Genomic DNA, 23,112 nt, shown 5'->3' with positions numbered 1-23,112 from the left:
CCCTGGGCCTTGCAGGAAGCAACAAGACACAGAAACTCTTGACTGAAAGTTTTTTGCTACTGAATCTGGCAGCTCTGCAGATAGAAATAAATTCCTGCATGACTGAGGGAATTAGAGACAAGGAACCACACATCAGGCAGGAATGAAGGCCGGAGATTGGCAAGGCACTATTTCAACTTCCTAAAGGTTGCCATCCAGTCAGAAGGAACACACAGAATACTGTCAGTCTTTGAATTCAGAAACTAGCTGGCTCTAACACATTACATTTGGTAAATACCAACAGTCCATTTTCTTTTTGGTGAATAAACAAGCATTAAACCACCCCCCCCCCCCCCCCCACGCCATCTGAACAATACTCTCCATGTATGCTATTCTTAGGTCTTTATTTTAAAATATCTTCCCACGTTTTCCAAATTATCTCTTCAGCACAAGCGTGTAATATTTTCCACATGCAGAAGCCTGGTTACGATGCAGTCCAGGGCAAATCCGTCACTCCCAAACAGAATTGCTTTGGCTCCTTTCACTGAAAGTACTGGTAGATGAGGTGCCTGCCCTAATCTCGTGCTACGTCCTGAATAAACAATGGCAACAATTACTTGGACAGATTAGCTTTTGGGGTTTGTGTTTACTTTCTCACCAAGTGCTAAAATAGTGCGATGGAAGAATTGCTGGAAACCTATGAGAAGCAGCTTAAAATGCTGTTGTTCTGCTGATGATCTGCCAAGCCACCACTGAAAATCCAGGCTCTGAACTTCTCCACTTCTTAATTTGTTGATTTTGTCATAAATCCCCTTCAAATTTGTTTTAGATTCCTGCCATTCAGACACTTTTAATCATTTTACTCCAGGGTTGACAGCCAAACATATTTTGTTTCTAAAGGACCATACATTCACACACAATTTAGAGGAAATGGCTGATTAAAACAAATTGTTAGCCCCAATGAGTACAAGTATCTCACAACTATTGTTCTCCCTTCTTTGAGTACTGAAGAATTAAAGAGGCAAACATGAAGTTTGACTCCATTTGACTAAAGAGATGGAAGATACTGAACTCAACAAGTCGAGCAGCATCTGTGGGAGGAAAGGAATTGTCAGTGTTTCAGGTTGAAACTCTGTATCAGGACTGAGAGTGGACGGGGAAGATAGCTGGTATAAAGGGAAGAAAGCAAGAGGTGGACAGGGGCTGGTACGTGATGGGTGGACCAATGAAGGGTGAAGAATGATGGTCAGAAGAAGCATGATGGGGTAGGAGGAAGGATGGAATTGGGAGAGAGAGGTAAGTAGGTATTAGGTGGAGGCAGACATGGAAAAAGAGGCAGATGGAGCCAGGTGGGGGAGGGAACGGTGAAGGTGGAGAAGAGGCTGGAAGGTGATAAGCGGGGACACACAGGCTACAGGTGCTGGAATTTGACAAGGAAGCTGACAATGGGAACTATTCAGGGACAGATGAAGGGCAGATGGAACCAAATATGGTGGGTGAAGTGCCTTAGCCTTCTCCACTGCTAGGCCCAATGCAAACTAGAAAAACAACACCTCATTCTATCTGGGTAGTCCAGAACCCAATGGTATGAACACTGAATTTTCCAGTTTCAGGTAACCCTTACTGCCTCTCTCTTGCCCTGTCCAATCTTCCTCCAGTCCTCCCATTTTGTTCCTTTTTGCATACCCCCACTATCCATTTTCCTCCCCCTCCTAGTTCCATCCACCTACTACCCACACAGTTCACCCACTGTATCCTCACTGATGCAAGGTCTTGACCCAAAACGCCAAAAATTCTCCCCCCACCCACTCCCCAACAGGTCATATGTGACCCGAGTTCCTTCAGCAGTTTGTCAAGTTTTGAAAGCAAAGGTGGAAGCACAAACTTTGGCCACACTCAAAAGAATATAGTTAGGAATGACTTAAACTAAAAGCCATTAATTTTTGATGCTTAGTATGGTCTATTTTCAATCATGGCAAATGGCACAATGTACTGATTAAATTTAGATTGCTGCTGTGTTCATTTGTCCTGAAATAAAGCTGCTTAACAATTGACAACTGCACCATATTGAGGACATTTTTCAGTCCATCAGTTAAAAGATAAATTGGACCACACTAGGAAATAATGCAAGTACAGCAGTCACATTACAAGGTGATACTATTGCTATGCTGCTATATTCTGTTATTATATGGTCAGATAGAGTAGTACCAGAAATACCAGAGGCAAGACGTACAGAATGCTTAAGAAAAATAGTCGTCACTATCCACAAACTACTTCATTTTCAGGATTAGGTGCCACATCATAAACTGTCGACTTTCAAGATTAGATGAAGGAAAAGATTAAAAAAATACAGGGTGAATGTATAGAATTAGATTGATTTTCAAATTCATATTAATAAGTGGGAGCTAAAACAAGACTTTATACAACTGTTTCAGTGTTAGCACAACACTTATTTTAGTGCCTGCTTAGACTTTTCACCATAATAACCATACTAATGCCAAAGAGCTGTAAGTGGTCAGAAAAATAACCAGGAGATGAACTTAACCAACCCTTGGATTCTCCATCAATTGTAATACAACAACTTTCTCAGATTCAGTTATAAAATCCAAAATCTGGTATTCACTTATCACTCCTGGACAGTACCAGTAATGACAAGAAACATTAGAGAAATAAAGGACTGCAGATGCTGGAATCTAGATGAAAAAACACGATGATGTTGGAAACATTTTTTAAAGTAGAAATTCATTTGCTTTTGGTTTACATAGAAGATGTTATTCTTAATCTTCAAAGGCTATATTACCGTATACTAATACGTCACCATTTTATGGAGGTATCATACAGGTTGGAAATAAAATCCAAGGCTGTTGCATACTGAGATAACAATTTCTTGAAAGGAAGCCAGCCCTGGCCACACCTGCAGAACAACATCATCAGATGCCTGACAGAATAACATTTCCTTTACGCCATTATGACAGTGGCAAAAGGCAAATAACTCAGCAGGACAACTGATCCAAGTGAGCATCACTGCTTATTCCACCACTGGCAGAAAACAACAAAAGAACAGATAAAGCTGACAACTTATTGCCTACTTCAAAGAGCTCAAAAATGTACAGAACTAATCACAAGCTTTTCCCGAGTTGGTGAAGGGTATAGTGTGGGTGTCAGTGTGAAGATTAATTCCCTTTAAAAAGGATGAGACTGTGTGCTCAAAAGCAATCCAATCACCTTAAAATAGCAGACTTAACTATAGGACTTTTTTCAGAGTGGTTTTTGAGTTATGCATTATTTTTGACTTGTCATTTTTCTTCAAGAATCACTATAGCTTTTCCAGGTTTGCAGAGCCTATTATCACAGATGTTGCAAACCCAGCCTTCAATCTGGAAATTCTCTTGCTTGGCCACGTGCACTTATAAATTATGATTCAAGTCTTCAACTGAAGTTAGCTGCCACCATTCACCTCCACAATCAAAGTCCCAAACCTACACATGGCAGACAGCCAGGAATTTCTTAACAGTGCTCCAGGATTGGACTCCTCAAAGACGCCAATGGCAGAGCCCAACTTCACACAGTTTCCCAACACTTAATGCAGGGAATTCCGCCTGCTGAGCTTGAGCCAAGTTGCACCTGGCAATGAAAAAGGTGGGCCATTCATTTGAATGGAGAACAACTGCTGAGGGAAAAGGGCATGAATGTGATTTACATTAAGATAATCAAGTGAGATGCACTGAATTGTTTTTCTGGTGCTTTAATCTTTAAAAACATTTTTTAATAATGTAAAAAGATAATAGTATGTTTAACTTTTAATAGATCTCAAAGGCTTTTGAATATTTGTGAATGACAGAGGCTTCCACAAACACAATAGCTCTTTACTGGTTGTTCATTGTGGGGGTTCAGTTTAACTAGCTTTCAAAGTAAATCTGTGGAAATTTATAACGTGGACGATCAAACAGCTGATTGCCAGCTTCTTGGAGGAAGTTTATGCCTGGGGTCCCATTCAAAAACACAATGAGATAGCTTCTCTTGAAAGCTCACTGTTCTGAAATGTTGTGTTTTTCTCTCTCCACACTTGCTGCCCAGCCTGCAGAGTATTTCATCTGGGGTCCTGTTCACAATACTGGCCTCCTTACTTAAGGAAGGGTGTAAATAAGCAGACTGGTACCTGGAATGAATGGGTTGTCTTTTGAGCCAAGGTTGGACAAACTTGGCTTTAGTTTAAAAGGGTGAGTGGGGATGATTGGAACAAACAAGATCATGATTGACCTTGACAGGGAGGATGTGGAGAGAATATTTCCTCTTCTGAGGTCACTGTTCATAAATAAGGGATTGCCCATCAATGACAGAGATGAAGCAAAATGTTTTCTCTCAGGATGCTGAGAGTCTTTGGAATTCTGTTTCTCACAGGCAGTGAAAGCAGAGGCTTTGAATAATTTTATGAAGGAGGTAGATTGACTTTTGATGACAGGGTGAAAGGTCACAGTGGAAATGTGGAATTGAGGTCACGATGAGATCAGCCATGATGTTATTTAAATGGTGGAGCAGGCTCAAGGGCTGAATGGCCAACTCTTGCTCATAATTCATATGTATATTCATATATAAAAAGGGGAAATACTTATGCCTTTTTATAACCTGAAGGACTGGATTCAACATCAAAGAAACAGTAAGTCACTGGAAAGTTTAAATGACAAGAACAGCAAAGGTAGAACTGGGAAGTCCAGCCAGGAAAATTTGACATGCGGCAGTCGGAGGAAGGAAGCAGGCTTTTGCAGTTAACGTGAGGGAATGGATAGAGGGGAAGAGATAGCTGGGAAGTCAGGGTGTGGAGCTGCCATCAATCTGGAGAGAGGTGAGGCAGGGGAAGGGTAACTCCGGAGATCCCAGGTACAGGTTGAGCTCTGAGCTGCCAGGACCAGAACAGGAAAAGGCACATCAGCCAGAAACATGACTTGGGACTGGCCAGGCACAGCTATTGAGTAAATCTTGCTCATTTTTTCCCTTCATCTATTTTTCAAACAGTAGTAAAAATCAGATTTTTTCCCTCCCAAAAGTTTGATTGGTCAGAAATCCCACTCAAATGACCTGCTATCAAAATGAGAAAGGTTAGTATTTTGCTCATTATTGTAGCAAACTCTTAACTGTGTGTTTTGCTCACACCGTCAAAGGGGATGGAGAAATTTCCTGCAGCAGTCCAAAGTGGCTTTAGCTGTAACACTGATAGAAGGAAGTATTGTTTAGTGAGAATACCAGCAGAGTGCCTTGCAATCAAAAGCACTCACTTCGAGAACCTCTCTACCGGCTCCAATACACAAAGTCTGCAGAATGGTCTTATGATAACATTAGGTATGAGTGAGAGAAAATGTATGCACATCATCACCAAGTAAACATACTATATATAATAGATGTTTAATCAGAGACCTCCAGAAAATACAACTTTTGCAGCTGAAAATATAATACAAGCAAAATTGATCACTAGTTTGTTGTTGTTCAATGGTGATCAGCATTTCACTGCCAACCCCTGGTGTCAGCCCTGACAGAAATGTCCTGCACAGGTGGTGGAAAAGGTCACAGAATGATCATAGCAATGAACACAAATAATTTGTCAACCTTCAGAGATTTCCAAACGTTTGTGAGGAATGATCGAACAAAGTTCCATCTTCAGTGAGAAGTGGCTTCAGAAGGAGTGTGGTAAAAATGAGCAGAACTCTGGAATACACAAGGGCCAAGAAGCTCATTCCCTCTGATAGCAGTAAGGACAGTAACATTGCAGTCAATGGAATGAACTTTGAGAACCCACTGTTGCAAAAATGTGGTATGGTTAACACCACTAACTGAACATATATTCCCAGATGAAAGAGGAATTCAAAATTGTGATTCTGGTGAACATGTACTAGCTGTGAAGCTGGAAGATACCTTTTTGAGAATCATTACTCTGCACCAATAGATGATACTGAAACAGAAAGCATCATTTGAAACCTGCATCAAGCGACAGTCGATGCTTGGATAAGTATCTACCAACTGTTGCTCAAACTGAAGAACTCAAGAGACTTCAATTACCCAGATGGCATTTTGACTTGAGCACTACATCGCCAAATCAAAATTATGGATATTCCCCAGGCCACGACAGAAAGAGACAAGCAATTAATAACAATATTTGCAAAAAAAATGCATGTAAAGCATCAGGCAGCTGAGAGAACTTCTAGACTTTAACTTATTAAATAAGATTTTGTATCCTCTTTAGCACAGGTGAGGTCCTGGAGGACTAGAAAATATTGATATTGGTTTATTATTGTCACTTGTACCGAGGTACAGTGAAAAACTTGTCTTACAAACCGATCTTACAGGTCAATTCATTACACAGTGCAGTTACATCAAGTTAGTCCAGAGCACATTGATGTAGTGCAGGTAAAAAAAACAATAACAGTAAAGTGTCACAGCTACAGAGAAAGTGCAGTGCAATAAGGTGCAAGGTCACAACAAGGTAGATCGTGAGGTCATGAGGTCATAGGTCATAGTCCATCTCATTGTATAAGGGAACTGTTCAATAGTCTTATCACTGTGGGGTAGAAGCTGTCCTTAAGTCTGGTGGTACGTGCCCTCAGGCTCCTGTATCTTCTACCCGATGGAAGAGTAGAGAAGAGAGAATGTCCCGGGTGGGTGGGGTCTTTGATTATGCTGGCTGCTACACCAAGACAACGAGAGGTAAAGAGTCCAAGGAGGGGAGACTGCTGTCCCTGATGTGCTGGGCTGTGTCCACAACTCTCTGCAGCTTCTTGCGATCTTGGGCAGAGCAGTTGCCATACCAAGCCGTGATACATCCTGATAGGATGCTTTCTATGGTTCATCGGTAAAAGTTGGTGAGAGTCAAAGGGGACAAACCAACTTTCTTTAGCCTCCTGAGGAAGTAGAGGCGCTGGTGAGCTTTCTTGGCCATGGCTGTTCCTTTGTTGAAGAAGGGCAACTGTGATAATCCAGCAAATTATAGGTTGGTGAGCCTTGCATCAGTGTTTTGTTTTAAAAACAAAGAACAGCCACCCAATGAAAAAGTGAAACCCAGAAATTCTCATGTCAACATACTACAGCTTTATTTTCATCCTCCTGTACTAAGAGAGCATCGTCTGCATCACGTCACCGATGTTCTCCGGGAAGGTGACTATTCTGGCAATGCAACAAATGAAGCAGGTCAAGCATTTTTAGTACTACAATTTAAGCAAGTTGTAGACTCTTTAAAGGTTTGCGCACACAAGGCCCTTTCGAAGTTGTTTCACTGATGAGCTTTATTTATTATCCAAAGCAACACAGATTTGGTTGCAACCTTTCTGACCTAAAATCAGGTTTTCAATTTAGAAAAAAGCATCTAAAATCTGAATATCTGTCAGTAGAATAATTGGTCCGCTTCTTGAAATGACCTGGCAAAACAACCCTCCTCGCAATAGTTAAACAGAGAATTAGTTGCCATCTTCACAGTAATATTAAGTTCACAACTGTCCTTACTCAAAATTGATTCTGCTTCTGTAACCTGTAAAAAATAGGAACAAAACCAACTAAACAAAACACATTAAAATAGTTTTACTGGCAATTTCACTTTCGAGAGCAAGATAATACTGCAACCAATGTGATCTCTCTTTTTACTTGCATTGTGTTACATTAATACTCACATTCTAAAAGACAAAATAAAATCCACAGCATCAGGGCAGCTCCTTTAATTCATTTGATCTCCTGTTTTCTAAATTTTAATCTTAGTCTTTATCTCTTCTCTGCATAAAAAAATTGTCAAGCAAAAGAATCTGAAATTTTGCCCACTATTGTATGTTATTTCACATACTGTTTTAGACTTAACTACTTATTGACGTTAAAGGAACTGAACCAGTTGTATTAGAAGTGTGATAATTGGGTAATAATGTTAAAAACTGAGAATGAGATAAGTAATTAAAAGTTGAAGATAACTGCACATTCAGTGCTGCCAAATTTGAAGATTCTATCTACATCTGTACTTCCTATCTTTGCTTGAAGTTCAATGGAATATTTTGCAAATTATGCAGCTGCCTGACACAAAGCATGAAAAATCAGCACTGCAGTAGATTTGCTATCAATTTGGAACTCCCTGCTACAAAATTGCTCAGGAAGGCAAACACAGCAGTTATGCTAGGAATGCAAGTGTCCTGAGGCATTTGTCTCACCAGATGGTCAGGGCTCAGCCCACCCATCTAATGCAAATCTGGCAAGCCCAGCTCAGGAATCGACCAATTCCCAGACGTTGGAAACTCCAGTAATCCAAAACCAAAAAAATACAGATGTGGGAAGTCTGAAATTAGAAAATGCTGGAAATACACAGCAAGTCAGGCAGCATCTGTGGAGAGAGTAGCGTGTCAATGAAGTTTTGTTAATTGCAGTTGATGGATCTGGAGACTATCCTGCTCAAAGAGCTATCTAACCCTTCCCTCCCACATAGCCCTCCATTGCTCTATTATTCATGTGGCTATCTAAGAGTCTCTTAAATGTCCCCAGTGTATCTGCCCCCACCACCTCTACCGGCAGAGCCCTCTGTTGCTTTCTAATGTTTCCTAATTTTGCTGAAAGGTCATCAACCTGAAACATTAACTTTGTTTCTCTCTCCAAATATTTCTAGCATTCTTAGTTCCAACTGTGGAAACTTCAGTGCATTGTTACAATTTTGCAAGTGTGAGGGAGAATTCCACGCCCCCCCCCCCACCCCCCACGATCATTTGTTCAGAGATCCTTTCCCTCAATTAATACGCGTTCAGTGGTTTGGACATTCCCCTTCAGAAGTCTAGCATGCCTCATCTCTCTGGGCATACACTATCTTTCCACCTCATCTCATTGAGGATAGAGAAGCATGAGCTCCCACCAGAGAGCCTGCCACCTCCATTATTGTGGAAAGGCATCAGATTCAGGGTGTCAGGGGCTCCAGCACAGACTCAGGCCCTGAAAGCTAACACTAAAGGCCTGAATACCATTTATTTAGATGACACACTACTTCTCAGGGCTTTTGTTACACTCTAAGCAAAGTTACAACTGGAGCACGCTGGAAGGCCCACAGTTTTACGTGGCATTCAGTCTGACATTATGTTTATCTTTAGTGTTTTGTAAAGACTTAGGCATTCTGTTTAAGTTTCTGGAAGCTTTCACAGTGCCAATAACAACATTGACAGCAATTACACAAGCTCAAGATCATGCATTCTCAGCTACTTCCAAGTTAGGCCACATCTCAGGCTCTTGGTTGCAGAACTTTCCCTGCTAACAGAGAATACCTGCAGTGAGTAGCCATCTGCATAAACACACACACACACACACACACACACACACACACACACACACACACAAACAAGGCCTGTTTGAAACTCATCTTGTTCTGGCCAAAACATGCTAACAACCAGCAGTGGTGATTAACCGTGAATGGAAAATGGAGGCCACTTTGAGATGGGTCTGCATGTCATGACAGGAATGGGATTATGCTCCAGTGTCATCACCCAAGTGTAGTTGTACGAAGCAGCACCATGGTTGTGTGTACGTAGCACAAATTACAGTCTGTAATAACTGTGTTATTACAGCAGCCAGTATCTTGGATTCATTCAACTGAGATATGGTGAAATTTTGCAATAACGAACACTAAAAATGTGTCCTGTTCAGACTGAAGTTGCAGTTGACTCAAGGCCAAAGGCCACTTTCACTGTCACTAAATTTTCTTTCAACTACAACTAATGAAACCATTTTATTAATAGTAGGTAGTTTAGTTAAATAAATGCATCAATTGTGGAGCAGGAAATAATGCTGCAGTCCTCTACATTTATACATTATACTGTCACAAAATTAGCAGTTTTCTGTTTCTTCCCATTGTTCATGTGATAATTGGTGGTATCAATTTAGACAGAAAAGTCTTGAAACTTTCAACAACCATTCCTGATAACTTTCAGCATCCAACTCAACTAGAAGATTTACCACATAAATTCAGTAAAAGTATATTGAAACTCACCTGACAAAAATGTAGTGTTCTTGCTGCATGTCAAATTATTAACTGTTTGAATCTATTCACTTTTAGTCAGTGATTCTAAACTGCTGACCTAGTTTAGATGAGGTATGGCACCAGCAATTAGACCAGATGTGTGTAGGTGTAACTCAAACTAAGTAGCTTAATAATAATAATAATATGATTTTTTTTGAAACCTATGATAAGAGTTTCAGGTTAAATTTTGTACATAAATGGAGCATTTTAAACAAAGATACAAACAGAAGAAACAAAATTAATTTAGATGTAAAATCTTACTTAATTGTTATAAAGCAGCATGGATTAAGCAACATTAACTCGTTTAAAATAGACCTGTGTATTAATAGCAAGCTTTTGTTTCAGTTTTTCAAGTTACTGGGGGGGGGGGGGGGGGGGGGGGCGGGGAGAAAAGCAGATCAACTGTACAATGTGCTAGTTATTTGATAAATTCAATTCCTTGTTAGTAATGTTTTTTTTGCTTATGTAGATAAAATACCATAAACTAGTTAAATAATGAATGATTGCATGACCATCCAGTAAAAATTGCATGGTTTAGTGTGTATGCAAAAATCTAAAGTTTTTGGTTGAAACTATCAAAATTTTGCATGCTTGCTAGAAAGATATACAGTTGGTTTCTTCATGAACAGCAATAATTAATGCAAAATATATTCCAATCTATGGAATCAACTGAACATCTCATTCTTGACATGTTAGGCATCTAAACAATGCATGATAATATTTTCTCATCAGCAAGTATATCAAAATGAAGCAAACAATGCATTGGGCAGTACTGCTGAACATACTCAACAGAAAAGTACTGGTTGTCTAAACCTGTCTTCAGCTACATTCCCGTTTTCCTTTAGTTCTGAATTGTGCATTTATGACATGCAAAGCATGCAAGCATTGTCCAGACAACTAGCCAAAGAAACTTTACTGGTAAACTGAGAAAAAGCCAAGCATCAGACACTAGAAATACAATAAAACAGCAATGGAACACGAATAGCAAAGGCACTTACAGTTGTTCTAGAGAGACAAGTCCCTTAAATGCTTGCCTGTCAAGTGATTGGATTTCATTCTTGTACAAATAGCTGAAACAAGAAATAATCAGTAGTATTAGTGACTAGCCACCTAAAGCACTGAACAGGCATTTTGGCCATCTAAGCAGATGTTGTCTGTTGTTGGGTATGCCAAAGATTATATTTTAATAGCCATTTAAACAGGTGTTGAAATTTATACAAAAACAGCAAGTTTCAAAAGGAATCAAAATCAAAACTTAAGACAGTGGCCTCCAATCTGATTATGGTAATCGACCAAATGGACAAAAAGGCAAGACTTTAAATGATGAAATTCTTTAAAAAGCTACATAAAATGCAGGAAATATGCAAGTCAGTCTGAAACTGATGAAAAATGTAAAAAAAGACATTTGGGGTGGAAATAAGCAACATGGCTCCCAGTCTCCACCCTCATTCAAAAAGATCAAGGAAGATCTTTTATATCAACTCAAGTTCCCCTCTCTATTTTCATATCCTTTGATTCAACAAGTGCCAAAACATTGTTGACTATATTGAAGATGAAATTAAGGTTCCATGAAGAGAATTCTAAAGATTCACAATACATTTCGCCTTTTCTCATTTCCTTTATTAAATGATTATGACCCTTTGTTCTAGAAGCTGCAGGAAAAATACCAAGTAATTGGATTGCACCTATTTTTAAGAGCACAAAAACAAGGCTGGGTTGAGTACCAACAACCAATCTAGTTCCCTGATTCGTTCCCCCCACCAGCTCAAAATAAGTGTAAAGTTGGCTCAAATCCAGTTTGAAACAGCGTTAGGGTGGTTTACACCCAGAAACAAGTGTTAAAACAGGAACTGTGTGTTTGTGCATAAGGATTCACCCCAGTTTTGTTACCTTCCAACAGTTTGCTGTGCTACAATCAAGTAATGGTGGCTTAAAGATGCTTGTCATGATAGCAATGCACATTTTGATTGCCATGGAGGAGATTAAGGCAGTAGGAGAGAGGAGGACGACTTCAAGGAGCCTGAAAGACCTGGTCAATGAGACACATGCCAGGAAGATGCACCAGGACACCCAACAAATCCATCATAAGGAGTTTGGTAGGAGGTGAAGACTCTCTGCACAATGGAGCAATGCTGATTGAAATTTCACGATAAAGCAGGATATGTCAATATGATCTGCATGCCACTTAAAACTGCTGAGTTAAGATCCTCATAATCAAAGCGTTTTATGCATAGGTTCAAGATCCAAATGAGAGATGTCACTCATAGGGAAATAAAGTGAAACAAGCCATTAAGGTAACTGGAGTAGGCAATCATTCCATATGTTATATTCAGCGCTGTTGGACTACAAAGCTGCATGCAAGGGCAATTCATGCGTCATTTGCGCTCTGCCAACTCATTATAGGTATACTATGTTGGTTTAAGGATTGTAATGTGCAAAGGGTCGCTTGGTTTGCAACAGGGAATTTTATTTTGAAAGCATCTTATGAAACTTGCCTCTTGATGAAAGATGGCCTTATATCTCATGTTACCAACACCTGTCCCTTCCTGGTAGCTTGTTCCGCCAGGTGGCACTCAGGCTCCGGAACTCCTTGCTGCTCTCGTGATATAGATTGTGCAGCAAGCATGAAGAAGTCTACTCCAGGATGGCCCCATACTGATATAGTCAACAGTATCTCAGCATTAGGAGACTAAAGGCATTTTCCATAAAATCCTGGTTCTTGCAAGGTTTTAGTCACATCTGTGCTCAGCTGCTGTGATTGGAGAATGCCCTGGTGTGAAGAGCCAGGGAAGTGCAGGGTAGTCCTTGGACCCTCAGAAACCATCAGTTTGGGCAGTGCCAGAAGTTGAAAATATCCAGCACTGTGGACTCCCTCTGGATGATGGAATAATGCAAACTCTCCGGAAACACGACATTCACCAGGGTTGAAATACCTCTTGTGATACATAACAACCTGCGTTTCCCCCATTCATAAAAAAGTCTGGGTTAAGTGAATGCAGAGAGTGGCTCCCTGCACTCATTGGAAGCCAGTAATGCTGGAAAATCTCAGTGCCCAAGATGATATCTGTTCCTCACTAAGAACAAAGCAAATAAAATTCTTTTTCTGTGAAGTTAGTACCTGGGCGAGCTCCCTGATACAGTAGCAAGCAGCAAACTTGGAGACAAGATGGCGACCCGAATAGATCCTGTAGTGAGGCAGTTGAGAGTCAACTTGACATTGAGCTCCAGGCAGAAGAGGACATTCAAAGGCCTTTCTATAGCATGTCACGCCTCTACTATGGCAGTCTTGGAAAGCGCCAGCTTTCAATGTTCAGCAGAAGGATCCAGAAAGGATACGAGTCTCTGAAATCTCTGTGGGAGTAGGCTTTTAGCTGATAAGTCACCCCTTTGAAGAAATAAACTTTGGGATCTGTGTATGAACATCCAAAACTTTTTCAATGACATTTACTAGCCTTTCACCTATTAAAAGGCAAGCTAACTATTTTACACATACTCCAGTCAACATCTATTTCCAGCATTTTATGTTTTATGAGCAGGTCAATCTACTATGTATTCTTTTGGAAAATAAAACACTTTTTTCAGTCCAATCTGATGGTATAATTATCTAAATCTTTGATGGATGGTGGGCTATCTGCATGTGCCAGATTTATAACATAAATAAAATCCCACACTGGACCAATAGAACTTATTTGCAGTTATTTACACCACATCAGACAACTGATATAATAGTTAAAATGCGTAAGTCATATTAGCAGAAATGGAAAATTGTTAAGATAAGTAGTTAAAAATTTCAAACAGAAAGGAACAAAGATGAACAATGCCTGTAGACTCGTCCAGCACCTTTGTAATCTATTTACAAGGATGAAAGAGTCTAAAGTTCATGTGTTAGGACTGGTCGTTCTACAGCTACTTTAAAATATTGTGATTTTGAGAGCGAATGTTTAGGGTTACTAAACACCTTTAACACACCTGAGATTAAAATAAGTCAGATATACAAGAACTAATGCAATATCTTCTTTTCTCTAAGTTGCCTGCCCTCGCTTCTCTCATACCCTCAACTTCCATTGGCTTCATCCTCTCCCCTCAACAGTAATTTTCCAAAATCCCTCCCTCCTCTTCTCCTGTCTATTCTTCCTCTCAGTCATTTCACTCTCTCTTTTCTCTGTAATGTCTCCTCCTCCAGTTCCTCTTATTTGACTTCCTGCTCTTTTAAGTCTTTGCTTATTTTTAAATGAAACATCAAATTCAGTCAGGGTGATGCATTAGAGATCTGGGACTTGAACAGAAGATTTAGAATTTTAATGTTAGTGGCCACTGCATCTGGGAATGGGTGGTAAAGGTGGAGGCAGTGTGGTACATCACACAGCAGATTCTTTACTTTCAGCTGTGGAGAGAACCCTGTAGTTTGCTGGGCTATTTCCCGAAGCAGCAAAGTAAATAGCTTCCCAAAGTTCACCAGCCCTTTGACCTTTTCTTTCAAAGAGAGCTTTTTTTTAGAGATTCCATTGTTCTTTGGTTGGCTGCACAAGTCATCAACACTACCATCAACCCTGCTCATAGCACAGGGTCATGGATGGGTGAGATAGGCTTTATCCATCAAATGTGTTCAACTCAAAGAAAAACAACAAAAAACAATAGTCTGCTGGCAAAAGTACAAACAACATTGCTTGCTCTCACTGAGTGAACACCACACCCACAGCACTTTTCTTCTCCCCCAAGTTGGCAAATGCCTCCAAATTCATTTTACAGGTGTCATGTATAAACAAGAGCACAAAGTAGTTTGTGGTTGCTTGTGCTAAATGTGGAAACTTGCTCTTCAGTTCTATTGAAAACTACATGTCGAGGTCAAGTTACGTGGATGAACTACTATGTTGTATGCTTAATGCAGGTGGCCAGGGATGATTTTAAATGCCTTTCATTCACTTGCTACACTCCCAGGGACAGCGACCAACACCAGCTATTGTTTCAGTTCCCCACTTTCAGGTAATTTCTTCTATGAAATTATATTGGTGGACATTTTACTATTAACTTTCAATGTACTCAGTTGTGCGTCAATGATGGGACAGGGAGGAAATTCATTTGGGGTAGGGCAATCCTTTTTTCCCCTAAATAAGCTGCTGAGCTGGATGATATTTGCAAGAGGTGTCATATGGTGACAGATATTCCTTACGTGAGAGGAGCTATGACAGCATCAACAGGAAAATGTCGGGGTCAAAAACAAGATAAAAAAATGTGGCCACCTGCTTAAATAAGAAAATGAATGTAGCCACGAACAGGATAGGAATGTATTGATTCACAAAACTCTTGAAGGAGACAGGATTGACAAAGAATCAGTAACAGAAAAAAAGTGACTAGTAAAGATGAAAATAAGGCTTAGACAGGGCATTCAGAATACTGACTGGGAACTTACTCATCCATCGCCCTGCTTGGGAAAGACTGAAATATTAACTTGATTGGAAGAGTGTGAATCTACTGGGCAAGAGAAATTGGCCAGTAAGTTAGGGGGAAACTGATCATATTGGGGAGTGAAAAATACATTGACTCATGGTGCAAGGAAGTCATTTTAAGATCAATGTGAATGAATGGACAGAATTACAGCACTACAGTGCTTCTATACCAACACACAAAATGCTGGAGGAACTCAGTGGGTCAGGCAGCATCTGTGGAGGGAAATGGACAGTCAACAATTCGGGTCGAGACCCTTCATCCAGACTGAAAGAGGGGAGATAGCCAGTATAAAAAGGTGGGGGGGGCGGGGGTTGGGTGGGGTGGGGTGGGGGGAGGGAAGGAGGGCTGGAGCAAGAGCTGGCGGGTGATCAGTGGATTCAGGTGAGGGGGATGATGGGCAGATGAGGCAATGGGAGAGTGGGAAAGATGTAAGAAGCTAGGATGTGATAGGAGGAAGTGATAAAGGGCTAAAGAAGATGGAATCTGATAGGAGAGGACAATGGACCATGGAATAAAAGGAAGGAGGCGAGGAGGGGAACCAGTGGGAGGAATGTGTGGCTGATGGGCAGATCGAGAGGGCGGGTGAGGGAAAAGAGATGGGATGATGGGGCTGGTGGGATAAGGGAAAAAAGGGGACAGACGGGAGTGGTTACTGGAAGTTAGAGAAATCAATGTTCATGCTGTCAGGTTGGTCAGGTCAGGTTCATGCTGTCTATACCAGTATCTATATAATGGTTGAGAATGGGAAATGTCTAGATTCCAAAATTGATCAACCTCACTGCTCCATGATTGTGAGCTATGGAATAGTTGCAAAGTACCAATAAGATCAAGTTATTTACTTCCAATGATTGAAGTTCATTGAAATCAATATCAAGTGCACAAAAACTCATGTCCAGAATGTTATCCCCGGTTGCCACCACCAAATGTGCTATGTTGTGTACAATTCCCTGACATGACAACCTCCTGAATTTATTCCAGTACCTTCAATGGATCAGAATTTTGGCAGCAGATTATAATGGGTATCCCCACTATAAAACACATTAGTCCTACAGTCCAGAGATGAACTTCTAAGCACTACTGTTCCAATCCCAAATGGCGTCAGGAAACGTCTACACATCTCCAGTGAATGCTGTTTATTACCCCAATCTACATTGACTATTGATTATTAATTTTAATCTACTTTACTTGTAGATTTTACTTGCATTTCACACGAGGAATGCAATGAACAAAATGCACAATAACCTGATAGCACTAATCGCCTTAGTTGGGTAGAACTGTAGACAAGTGCTCTGTATTTAACAACTTAGAAATAGCACCATCGATTATAGAATATCCTAATTTGTTTAACATGTCAGTGAGACATATGGATTCCATAGAACATTACAACTGCTGTTTATGTATATGCTGTAAGGCACTGGGTTCATTACATTTACAAGGCCAAACTTGAAATGAGAAAACAATTTGCTGGAGGAACTCAGCGGTTCAAGATTCCAGCATCTGCAGTCTCTTGTGTCTCCTTTTGAAATGAGAAAACACAGCATTAGAAAGATACTTCTACTCATTGACCTGAAAATCAGTACGAAAAATAGTTAATTTTGTTATATTTATTTGACTTTTTAAAAAAAATTGCTTCTTTAGCATTCTAATTATTGTAATTACTTACAACTAAAGTGACAATAAAAATCTATTTGAAAACCTCTTAGATTTGAAAATACACAAACCCTTTCACCCCAGTTTTGTCAGTCTAGACTTTCAGAGTATTCCCGGAGCACCCTAGCTGTTGCCGAGGTTCCAGAGGTTGGAAGCCAGCTCATCAGCCCTCTGCAGCCAATCCTCTTAATGCAGGTAGGAAGGGGCTGAGGACATCAGGCAGAATCCAGCTCAGTCTGGTCCATATCATGCTTTTTGTTGTGGCCTTATCTCTGGGAGAAAAGTGTTTCATCAGGCAGGGGGAACAGAAGCCTTAAGTCCCACAACAGCAGGTTCAAGAACAGCTACTTCCCTTCAACCATTCTGTTCTTGAACCAACCTGCACAACCCTAATCACCACCTCAGTATAGCAACACCATAGCCACTTTGAACTACAATGCACTTTGGGTTTCTTGTTCTAATTGTGTTCTTTCTTGTATAATTTATTTTTAATTTATGTTTTTCTTGTGAATGTTGTCTCTCTGATGCTATGTGCCCGTGATGCTGCTGTAAGTAAGATTTTCATTGCACCTGGTCAGACAAGTGACAATAAACTCCACTTTGACTTTATTTCTCTACTTGCTTTATAGATTTGGTTTATCGATTCATAAACTTGATTAGATCAGTCTTCATAACATAATTCAGCCCCAGTGTCAATATGCCTTGCAACCTGACAAATAATCATGCTAATGACCTCCTCAAATGAGATTAATCAAACATGCTCCAACCCTTCAAAAATCCAGCTGATACTGTAGAAGTGCTCAGCAAATAAGGAAAGATTCCAATAACATCACCACATTTACTTTCTTCTGGCCTCTCCTCTTTAATAATGACTTCGACCATTTTCAATTTGAGAGCATTAGTCTGAAATCTGCAAACCTCAACTAAAGTTATGACCAGGACACCTACAATTTCCTCAACCACTTCACAACACCTGGGAATGAAAACCATCAAATTTTAATCACATAATTATTTATTCCAAACCTCATTAATTTTCCCATTATCAGATATAAATTCTAACCAGAACCTGTCATTTTGTTTGTACAAGGTATGGTTTAGCACACAGGTGGACTGTTAGCCTCAAATAATATTTATCACTGTAGAATGTATATGACAGACAACTCATGTTTGTGTTCCATCCAAAAAACGCTGCAGCAAGAAGGCCAGTAGGTAGAGACTGAAAATAGTTCAGCAGAAGACTAAATAGAAGAGATACAGTAGGAAAACCAAGACAGAGTACAATGTTGTCTGTACCTATTGGTTCAAAATGACAATGTCATTAATACTTTGTTAAATACAAAAGTTACTACTTTTTATTGATTAATTCAAATTGTTGAATACAGGAAGTCCCCGGGTTACGAACGGGTTCCGTTTTTGAGACTGTTCGCAACCTGATTTTGTGTGTAACTCGGAGCAGTGTCCACGCATGCGCACTTGGCCCGGGGATCGTGGCCCCGGCCGCACCTGCGCACTTGACCCGGGGACCACGAAGGTTGGTTCGTAAGTACGGACGTTCGTAAGTTGGGGACTTCCTGTAATTCAAATTTTAAGCCAAAAAATGGAGTTAACAGGAAAAAACAGATTAACTTCCCAGTTGTTTCTGAATTACATTTTATCAACAAACAGAGTTAACTCTTGGAAACTTCCTCATTCTTCTATTGTATGGGGGCAACAGGAACGAGAGGAGCAAGAAACTGTGGCTGGAGATCAGCTGTTTGTGAATAATGAAGGCCCTTCCATGAATTAAAAAGCATTACACAGGAATAATTGGGGAGTGGGGAGAAAACAGGGGAGCACGAGAGAAGGAATGTACAAAAGAATATTTGTTCACTAACTCAGAGACAAAGAAATAACTGTATGGAAATTTAAGAACAATTCCTGTGGCCTCAGTGGAAAGTTGTGACCCATGTCCAGCTGGTGTTTCCTTCAAGTGCTGCTTCACAACTGAGTGCACTAAATCCTGGAACTTTGCCCTAAATATCTGAAACATAAGTAATGTCTATTTCTCATTGAGCCACAAAATACAATTTTTGTATTCTTCCACTGAAAATGAAGACATGGTGCTCTGAATAATGACCAAGAATATAACTGGAATTGAAGACACCAGCTATTAACCGTTTGTTACCATTGCCATAACTTCACCTCATCAATTCTTCAACACAGGGAAATAATCAAAATCACAGTCATTAGATATGAGGCTTGTGGGCAAAATCTAAAGGAAAAGCAGCAACAGTGATAACTTTTAACTGATTTTTATTATGTAGAGGGAAACTTAGTTACATCATAGTTTTAATAAGCTGACATTACATAATCATCTCAGCTCGAATCCCTGTATCATGCATGCATGCATATACAGTATACTAAAATTGTCATTATGCAATCACTATGTAGAATGATTTCAGTTACCACATCAGCCATGACCTGCTAACTCTGTGCTGTCTGGGTAATCAACTCCAGAGCCATTTGGTCTAATGGTTCATATATCTGCTGTTGGGTTAGGTTGAAAAAGAGGGCATAGAGAATTCCTTCTTTAATACATCAAGTAGGGATGGGCTGACCATCTTACCCTTTTCACTGAAAATGGAACCATACTCATGGAAATGACACTGGGAGCATATATAACCTTGCTGCGTGGAATGATTTCTAATAACCCTATATTACTCTCACCAAGTACAACACAACACTGGAAGTTATTTGGTCAATTGTGCTTAGTTTGACTACCAAATTACATCAGCCCTTTCCCCTCAACCCTATGAATATTCTTCCTTCAAGTACTCATCCAACACTGTTTTTACAACTACTACTACTGTCTTACGCATTGCATTTCAGATCTCAATGCACTGTGTTAAAAGATGTTTCCTCAAGTCACTGCCAGCTCTTTTGACAATCAAAGTCGAGCTTATTGTCATATGCACAAGTACATGCAGCAGCATCACAAGCAATTCACTGAATTCTGATTACCAGCCCTGCTGTCATTAGTTAATTTGTTTACTTACTCTATCAAAATCATTCATGATTTTCAATACCAAATCTCCCCTTAATTTCCTTTACTTGAGCCGGAATAAACCAGCTTCTCTACTTTTCCCCTAGTATATTGTAATGTCTGTAGATTCATCTAGGTCATGGCAAAGTATCTAGAGTGAACAGCAGTATCAACTGACAACTGTGACTTGTCATCAAAGTGGCAATTAAGGAATTGAGGGCGAGTAAGTGGAAGAGACTACACAAATCTGGCTCATGAAAGATTTGTAGTGCATCTCTTATGGATGAGTAAACATCAAGTTTGTCATTTCTCAGCTCCACCTCATGCTTTGAACATAGAAATGGGATAAACTGATATCTTAACTCAAGCTACTGAAACTGCAACTATTTAACTGGAGTTTTCTTCAAGGATAACTTAGTCTTCTTGGATTTCTGAAAGTATTCAGACCAGCCAAACAGTGGGCTTCAGGGACAAGCTACACCAGTTCAAGACAAGTATGGATGGTGTTAAAAGTGCAATGGAGTCTGACAAAATTGCCTGGAAATGTAAGATTGATGTCACCAAAATGCATGGCTGAAGCACGTTATGGAAGGAGGAATAGCTGTGAAACAAAAAATATGTTGTGGAAAATAATGCCATCAAATGCCAGGTGATAAATTGCTTCTTAAGAATTGATATGAAAAACATTCACCAAAAATTGTGTTGCATAGTTTTTCATATCTGTTCTTCAAAAGCAAGATTTGGATCATTAATTATAAACATGCTGTACGGGGAGCATAAACCCAAAAGTGCTTGGAGCCATTATATGGAACGACTACTAAATCACTTACTCTCAAAGCTCTCATTTCAAACTAAGCCTATAAAGCTGCTCTATGTGCCAAGTACACTTACATGTCAAAAACATGTACCAGGTTAGAGATGCGTTTGCCAGGAAGTTTTATATTTTCTAACCGATTTGTAACAGCTCCACCTGGTTTAAAATCTTTGCAGCACATCCCATTTTAATCATTCAGCAACCTGATCCAATCCAAACGAGTAGAAAAGCACTTTGGCCTCTCATATAGCCATTTATCTGCAAAAATAATTTGGTAGCAAATTAATGCATTTACCATGTTAATAATCAGATAAGCAGAATAAACATGTTGTTACACTTCATTCAGATCTTGAATTAAACAGGAATGAAGAGAAATTTAATACTATGAAACCAGAAAATCAAATATTGACCAAAATGAAGCAGGGATTAAATGTAGTTAATAGTGCGTTGATCTATAGTAATAATGTATCTTGCTGCTGCTAATACATAATAACAAAATTTCCATCCATTCATGCACCAAAGAAAAGTCTGTTTCTTCTCAATGATGCCCCTTTTTGACACTTCACTGCCTTTGAATTGGCTCACATAATATGCATTCCCCTACCAAGTTCAGACCAACTTTACTCTCAAAATAAAATAAAAACAGGAAATGCTGGAGATTCTCAATAGGTCAATTACCTTTCACTGGAACATTTCATTTTTATTTCATGTCTCCAGCATGAGCAATTTTTGTTTTCACATTGAACATGTTTATATTATGCTTTCAGGTTACTGAACCTTAACTCCTGTCTGCAGGTAGCAATAGTAATTCAACATGAAACGATAAGTTGGCTTATTTTTTAAAAACCTGATCAAAATATTCACCATGTGATAAGTAACATTAGGAACTCCATAATGTAACACAGTCAATAGATGAAATCACATCACACTTTACCCACTGAAATGTTACTATGCAGTAGAAGTATAATTTCCCATGTGCAAGTAATCTGAAAACATGTCACAAGTTAATACAACACTAATGGTGCTAATCTCTATTTTCCTTCAAGTTCAACAGCTTAAGTAGTAAATTAGGATGTAGCTCACATAGGTAAAATTATGTACAACACACAATTAACTGCATGATGGAACCAGAGGAACTCTGCAATCCCACTGCTAAAACCAAATTAGTACACTTCTTCTGAAGAAAATAAAAAGTTTGAAAGCATTCGGGTTCATGCAAGCCAAAGAGACTGGTTAGAACCTTGAGTTTAAGTAAGCTGACTATAGCTGTTGCAGCAGTGAGAAGTCCCAAGGTGAAGAAGATGGGAGGATGTAGTGGGTGATGAATGCAGAGAAAGGATAAGAGAAAATGAAATGCATAAGCCAGAAATCTTGGTTTTACATCGACTCCTACGGGAAAACATTCAGTTAGATATTTTACTGGCTTAAATTATAATGTTCTGCATCCACTGCCTAAGTTAAAAAAAAGCTTTTGTTTTTACACAGTGCAGAGAAGTGTTGCCTGTTCCTTGATTCTACATATCATCACCAGTTACAACCTTCAATACAGGCAGGAAGTTGATAAAGAGTTGCAGACTTTGTCATACCAACTCTGTGTTATTTATGTACTTGACACAGTTTGCACAGCACAAGCAGTGGAACAATAAAAAATTATACTTTGTTCTTCAGATTAATAATGGCATACTCTCTGCACAACAGTGACAGATTTTAAAAGTTTTATGGTGGCAGACAAAAATGGCTGCATTACTAAACTTTTCCTATAACAAGAAACCTATTGATAGAAATATCATGTTAGATTATACAGCAAAGAGACAAAAAAATGAAAACTGCAAATTTCATGTTCAACTTATGATTTTATTTTACTCCATTTTTATTGTACATTCTTTGTAACTGTTCCTTTAATTCTTTTCTGCTTTATTGGCTCTAACCTATTTAAATTGAAAATCTTTCAGACTTCATTTTTTTTCTTCAGCCTTCTCCTTTCTACCTTTTTTAGTATAGTGGAAAAAGAATCACCATGATTACAAAACCCTAGTGCTAGGCAAGCAAAACATTTATCTTTTTGCTCATTTAAAAGCACAGAACTGAATATCAATAATGATGTAACATAATGCATTCATATTTTCAATATTTTTCCTGCATCCAAATAATAAATGTCTTCCTAAACAGACTGCACCTTCA

At 39.4% G+C, this 23,112-nt stretch overlaps 1 protein-coding gene across 4 annotated transcripts in view; it reads right to left on the bottom strand.

Moving 5' to 3' along the window:
* Window positions 1-23,112, bottom strand: part of LOC127574825 (peroxidasin homolog) — a 203,929-nt gene that overhangs the window by 89,193 nt on the left and 91,624 nt on the right. For 2 of the 4 annotated variants that reach the window (XM_052024224.1, XM_052024226.1), the window contains exon 4: window positions 10,996-11,067. The exons of the other annotated variants lie outside the window; for them this stretch is intronic. In XM_052024224.1, coding sequence (XP_051880184.1) covers window positions 10,996-11,067 — 72 coding nt within the window. The remainder of the gene's footprint in view (window positions 1-10,995; window positions 11,068-23,112) is intronic. 4 annotated transcript variants of the gene reach the window in all.

This window comes from Pristis pectinata, chromosome 10, assembly GCF_009764475.1.
Source record: "Pristis pectinata isolate sPriPec2 chromosome 10, sPriPec2.1.pri, whole genome shotgun sequence".
Lineage (NCBI taxonomy): Eukaryota > Metazoa > Chordata > Chondrichthyes > Rhinopristiformes > Pristidae > Pristis > Pristis pectinata.
Note: the sequence above shows the minus strand (reverse complement) of the source record. Positions and strands in the feature narration are given on the sequence as shown.